General features: G+C 41.2%; 1 protein-coding gene across 2 annotated transcripts in view; it reads right to left on the bottom strand.

Annotated features, from left to right (window-relative positions):
- Nucleotides 1-574: 574 nt before the first annotated feature.
- lifra (LIF receptor subunit alpha a) overlaps nucleotides 575-5,925 on the bottom strand; it is a 17,943-nt gene continuing 12,592 nt past the window's right edge. For both annotated transcript variants that reach the window (XM_034872803.1, XM_034872804.1), the window contains 12 exons: nucleotides 5,685-5,815; nucleotides 5,394-5,536; nucleotides 5,157-5,310; nucleotides 4,785-4,849; nucleotides 4,246-4,483; nucleotides 3,792-3,977; nucleotides 3,469-3,570; nucleotides 3,159-3,305; nucleotides 2,885-3,022; nucleotides 2,595-2,688; nucleotides 2,295-2,361; nucleotides 575-2,104 (listed from right to left, as the gene is read on the bottom strand). In XM_034872803.1, the coding sequence (XP_034728694.1) occupies nucleotides 1,400-2,104; nucleotides 2,295-2,361; nucleotides 2,595-2,688; nucleotides 2,885-3,022; nucleotides 3,159-3,305; nucleotides 3,469-3,570; nucleotides 3,792-3,977; nucleotides 4,246-4,483; nucleotides 4,785-4,849; nucleotides 5,157-5,310; nucleotides 5,394-5,536; nucleotides 5,685-5,815 (2,170 nt within the window). In that variant the 3' untranslated portion in view covers nucleotides 575-1,399. The remainder of the gene's footprint in view (nucleotides 2,105-2,294; nucleotides 2,362-2,594; nucleotides 2,689-2,884; nucleotides 3,023-3,158; nucleotides 3,306-3,468; nucleotides 3,571-3,791; nucleotides 3,978-4,245; nucleotides 4,484-4,784; nucleotides 4,850-5,156; nucleotides 5,311-5,393; nucleotides 5,537-5,684; nucleotides 5,816-5,925) is intronic.

Here is a 5,925-nt window from a genome sequence, read left to right as displayed (position 1 = left end):
CTTCGCACAGCCAATCAACTTCAAATGCATTGTCAGCCATCTCTCTGAGCTTGAAGATAAAACGACCACACAAATATACTGAGAGGGCTAAGAGTAAAATTTTAGAGCCAACTAAAATTGATTAAAAACACATCTTTTGTACGTCATGCTCAGTGCCAGTGAAATCTGTTCATTACAATACATTTCTGATTTGTTTGGAACAGCATTATTGTAAGTAATTCTTATTCATTATACATAATCAAGGCAGCATGTGGAAGGCAATATGGTGCAAATGACCAGAAGCATTACATTTATAGAGGCATTCAACACTGTAAAATTGTTAATTCTCAAAATTTGTTCAATACCAATCGTTAACTGGAGGATAATGTACAACACATATCATTTAAAAAGGACACTGGCCTGACTGTCAAATGCATTTCTTAACAGAGAAAAGGAAATACTGAAAAAACAACTCATATTTCGTATTCATGTTCTAGCTTATATCAGTGTATATATTTAGGGGCTCATCCCCCACACAATTCCAGACCATACCAGACAGCACCACTCCTGTACATGTGGAAAATAATGATTCTTCTCATTCACAAATGCATCTTTCATCCAACATCTCACTGTAGAAAGTAATTTGGGAAAAATAGATCCCGTCAGTAACAATAGGAGCTACATTGGTTTTGATCCATGAGAGTGACATCTTTAAATACTTTTAAAATTGTATCATTTTTATTTACAGCCAAATGCCTCTTTTCCTTTCAGTAGCTCATAAGCTGTCATGAAACAGGCCAGGATGTCCCAGTGGCAGACCAGCGGAAGACATGGATAAACAGAGGTTTTGTCTACTTTGTTACTTTCTATTGACACTGTTCTTTTGCAGTGTTCTTCCAAAAATATCCGTTACTGTTATTGTTCTGTCATTAGGTTTACAACTGTCTTGCTTTCAGTTTTCTTCTGTAGTGTGTAACGTTTGCATCATATGAAAGAAAAACATCTGAAATGCAAGCTAAAAACTGGATAATAAAGAGAAACACAGAATATGCCATTGCTAAATGCCCATTGTAGTTAGTCACGGAGGGTGACGTAACAGCCACCAGGTTGCCAGGGGGTGCCATAAATATGGTTGAAAAGAGGTATAAAGAAATATTTGTTGTCAGAATAGAATTTTTTTTATATATAAATCTACTGATTTTGATTTATATTTGCATGACAGAGAAAATGAACTACATCATAACCTTAAATAGAATTTTTGGTGTTATAGTACAACTGTAAGAACGTAGTGCTACATCGGAGGGGATGTTTACCAAGACCATATGGGTAAGGTTTGTTTGATTCATGCCACAATAATGAATCTGAACGTTTACATGTTAACCCCCCTTGTTGGGCTGCTAGTAGTGAGAGAGAGATGACATCATGGTTTTGTGGAGGACAGCAGGTTGGTGAACCAGGTTGCTGCCGATGATGACGGCTGTCGTTTCTCATCTGCATGTTCCTCTCCATCAGGGAGGAGGAACTGAGTGGAATCAACTGAGATGGGGGATCCAAGAGACGGTGCCAGGCTCTCACTTTCTCCAGTCTCTATGGTGGAGTCAAAATGCCAGGAGCTCTGGGGTTTGTAGCCCCCGGCAGCCTGGGGCTCAAAGAAAGGCTTGGGTGATGCTAGGCCTATGTCATCACTTGGGGCTCTAGATTGCATCTGGGGCCAGTAACCTCCTCCTCCTCCTCCTCCCACTCCTCCTCCTTCACAGACCGACAGATCAGCCTTGGATTGGTGGCCCTCAGAAGAACCCTGTGGATCCAGCTGGAAGACCAAAGAAGACCCTGAGGTCTGGATCCCGGTGTACGTCACATCGGTGCATGCTGAATCCAAAGAACATGCGGACGAATCAGAGGAGTCTGGGAAACGCGGCCTTATGGGCCGCTCATCTACCACTTGGTTGTAGTAGCGTAATGACGTCGGCTCATCTGTGTCAACTGGCTCGTCTCCTATCCCCAGCCCTTCTTCATCCTCGTCTTCTTCAGGAATGACTACAAGCACCTCTTTACTAGAATCCCACTCAGGCTTTTCTACCATATGGACCAAACTGTGGGGAGACGGCTTCACATCCAACGGCCCCTGTTAGACAAACAGTGTTGAACACTTTACTGAGTCAGTTTAAAACGGGAGACAACCGCCTCATAGTATTCTCACAAGGGATGATAAAAAAACAAACACAATATTGGTCAATTGGTCAAGTTCTATATATGGAATTAGCACTCAACGAGTTTATTGGCGAGGGTCAGATTGAATTAGACTAATACTGTACCTGTGATCTGGACCAATCACCAGACAGCTTGGGCTCTGGTATGTCTGGATAGAATGCATGTTTCACCCTGGTGACAAAGCAAGATATCACTTCAAAATACAGTATCATAAAAAACCGTAACAAATGAAAATACCTTCTAATAGCTTGTCTTCAATACAGTGTAGAGAATAAGCTGCTGCTTATACTGGTTGTTCGCCAATATGGTATTTTTTAACTGTTGCTTTGTTTGTACTTGTTACATTGTTCATTGAACACACACAAACAAGAGACAGAAACAGGATAAATGCATCACGGTCTCACCATTTTCTTTTCTTGTAGCAAATGAAGGTGACAACGGCCAGGAGTAAGGCTGTGATTCCCAGGGAAGCCAAAATTTCCAGGATCAGCCCATCCGCTGTCAGGACAAGACAGTGGAAATGTTACAGATATTGGACTTAGAGCAAGATGATTATTTTTCCTGTAGCCACCTGGCAATATTTATTTATACATGCATATTTTGTAGCCTCAAATAAAATTAAAAGTAATACTTGTAGAATGAACAATTGCTTATTTCCAGTCGTAGCAACACACATAACTATACATTCACGTACTGAATGGCTCCAGCATTATGGAGGCAGTGGCGCCTTTGTCCTCGCCTGCTGAGGTGTAGGCCTTGACAGTGAAGTTATAGAAGCCTTGAGAAAGACCTTTTACTGTGTAGCTCCTGCTTTCTAGATCTGAGACATTGGCTGTTCAAAGGACAGGGTGAAAAACAAGAAAGAGACGAAGAAAGAAACGTGTGAGCTTAACAAGATACAAAATGCACTTTCTACAACATATTGTGATGAATGTTATAATGAAGCATGCATGCGTTTACACAATTACCTAGAAGTGGGAACTGAGAGCCATCACTTATGTAAATGTTGTAGCCCAGGAGGAAGCCTCTTCTGTTGACCAGCGGGATCTCTCTCCAAGTGAGGAGAATATCAGAGTCCTGCTGAGTGGTTGACAGGAGAACAGAACTGGAAGGGACTGTGGAAGCAGCAAGGAAGGGAGGAAAGAAAACAGAAGAGATGGGTCAGAGGAATAACAGAGACAATCAACAAAGAGTCAGCAATTAAAATGCAGAGTATGATTGCTGAAGTCATGGCTTCTTTGTTAAAGATAAGCTTTTCACTCGCAGTGCTATCCATACCCAGCTCCTGCATGTATCCCTGCCAATGCTGCAGCAGCTCTGGGGCCTCTGAGGAGCTACTGTACAGGGAAATGTTGTACCTCACACCCGGCTGGAAGTAGGCTGATGGCAAAGAAAGAGGATTATTATGTATTACATTACAGAATTATTTCAATTGACTGCCCCCTATTGGCAGATACTAGAGATTAAAGTTAAGTTTGAGTATGTGGGAAGGTGAAACTCCTTTTGACTTTTTAAATCTCTAAACACTGTTCATAACCAAGAATAGCAGTGCGACAAAGATAGTGGCATTTTTAGTCTCTACTGACTGTAGTAATACCGACCTGACTTAATGGTGACATTAGTATTTCCAGCAGCCAACTTGATCCACTCAACAGGGCAGTCCCACTTGCAGGAAGCTTCATACCATTCAACCACATAAGCACTTGTGTCGTTGGCATCGCGCTGCCAGAACAGAGGGAAACCTCTGTCGGTATAAACTGCCCTGGACACAGTAATGGGTTCCACGTCTGGAAAGAATAAAATATGTAAACAGCAATGGAGAAACTGCATGGGTTTATATTATCCTTTACAATTAAGTGACTTCTGCTATCAAGTGAGAGTTGTATGACTGTGAAAACAAACAAACTAAAAATCATCCAGTTGCTCTAAGTACCTTACACATTAACTGACCGAACACATCTTAAACTAATGCCTCTAAGAATAAACAAACTATCACTTTTTGCCTTCTGCCGTGCTTCTTATTAAAAAACTCCCAAACACTCTGTTTCCCCATACCTGTCAGACGTAAAGGTATCAGTACAGTTGCAGGTTGAGACACCCCAGCAGCATTCTTTGCAATGACAGTTGCCATGATCTTGTTGCCACTGCTGCGGCTAGCAATCTGTGTGAGGTTGACTGGTACAGCATAAGTATCCGCTGAAAAAAATTCTGTGTGCTGGAAATTTCCTTCAGGGCTCCAGAGAGTAACTTCATAACCTATGATCAGACCATGGCTCTGTCTTTGTGTCAGAGGCTAGAAGAAATCAAGTGAAAGGGAAGGAATGGGGGAGAAAGACAGGAACAATTTTAAGTCTCCTTTTACTTAGACAGACATTTGTATGATGTATATTCACAACATGTTAAAAATGGAGAGTAAGCGAGAAAGGAGGAAGAAAGCCACGGATAAAGAATAAAAATAGAAGAACCCTGACAGGCAATGCACTTGCATCATCTGATTGTTGCTCATGTGAAGCTCCAATGCTCTCTGCAGTAAAGAACAATCACAATCAAAATCTATAACAATTTAATTCAAAAGGTGAAAAACAAAAAACTACCTTCCAAATGACCTGCCCAGTGTAGTCTTTGTTCATCCACATCCACACATCAGGAGCATCTGGAACTGAGAGGAGCACAACAAATGCAAAATGAATGTGGTAATGGCACTACTGCTGCTGTTTTGTAATTGCAATTAAGTGACAATTCTACTGAAACAGACCAGTAGAAGCCAAACATTAACTAGTTGAAGCCAAAAAATCAGTTACGGCTCTTGTAAAATGCATTTTTTAGCATTTGTATAGTTTATCTAGACTAAACCAGTCACAGAAGATATGAACAAGACTGATTCAGATGAAAATGATCATTAGTTTCGGCCCTAAATCACTGAATTATCTGAAAATAGATAAAGATACCTCCAATAAACCATTTACCATAATTGCTGGTTTTAAAGGAAAATGATTTGCTCCAGGTTCCCCACTTCCAGAATGTCTGCCGGGCACCGCAGCGGACTTGAACACTGTAATCCTCATCAGGATACAGGTCTGATAGAACCACCGACCGCAGACCCACACCAGAAAAGGTACGCTGGACAGACACACATGCATTAAAATATATTTCCTTTTGGTACAGTGATGGTCACACAGATGCTCCCTCCCTCCGTCACTCACCTTTGTTTTGTGCCCTTGGCAGTCAAGCTCTACCTGGCAGTCCAGAGCCAGAGAGGAATAGCTGTTGTACTTCCATTGCCACAACACAGTGGCATTCCAGGCATGAACAACAAAGGTTAGGTCATCTGGTGCAACTGGGTACACTGAGGAGAAAGGTTGAAACAAGTAAACAAAAAAAACCTACTTTTATTGGTGTATTGTAAAATGTATTTTATATCTACCTTTACTTTGACAGATTGGTATAAATCCATTCATTGATTGATTTTGACAAGGTAAGGGTCTTTCACCTACCTCTGTGATTGATCTCAGCAGAGTCAGTGAGGCTGTACTGGCCGAGAGGGTTTACAGCTACCAGTGTAAAGTTACCCTCCCACTGGGCCACGCTACACTGCTTCTCCTGTGGGCTGCTCAAAGTACAGTTCCTTTAAAAAAATAAAAAAATAATATTAAAATAAAATATACAGTGGTGTGAAAAAGTGTTTGCCCCCTTCCTCATTTCCTGTTCCTTTGCATGTTTGTCACACTTAAGTGT

Source organism: Etheostoma cragini, chromosome 5 (genome assembly GCF_013103735.1).
Source record: "Etheostoma cragini isolate CJK2018 chromosome 5, CSU_Ecrag_1.0, whole genome shotgun sequence".
Taxonomy (NCBI): domain Eukaryota; kingdom Metazoa; phylum Chordata; class Actinopteri; order Perciformes; family Percidae; genus Etheostoma; species Etheostoma cragini.
The sequence above is the reverse complement of the archived record's forward strand: the minus strand, read 5'-3'. Positions and strand labels throughout refer to the sequence as shown.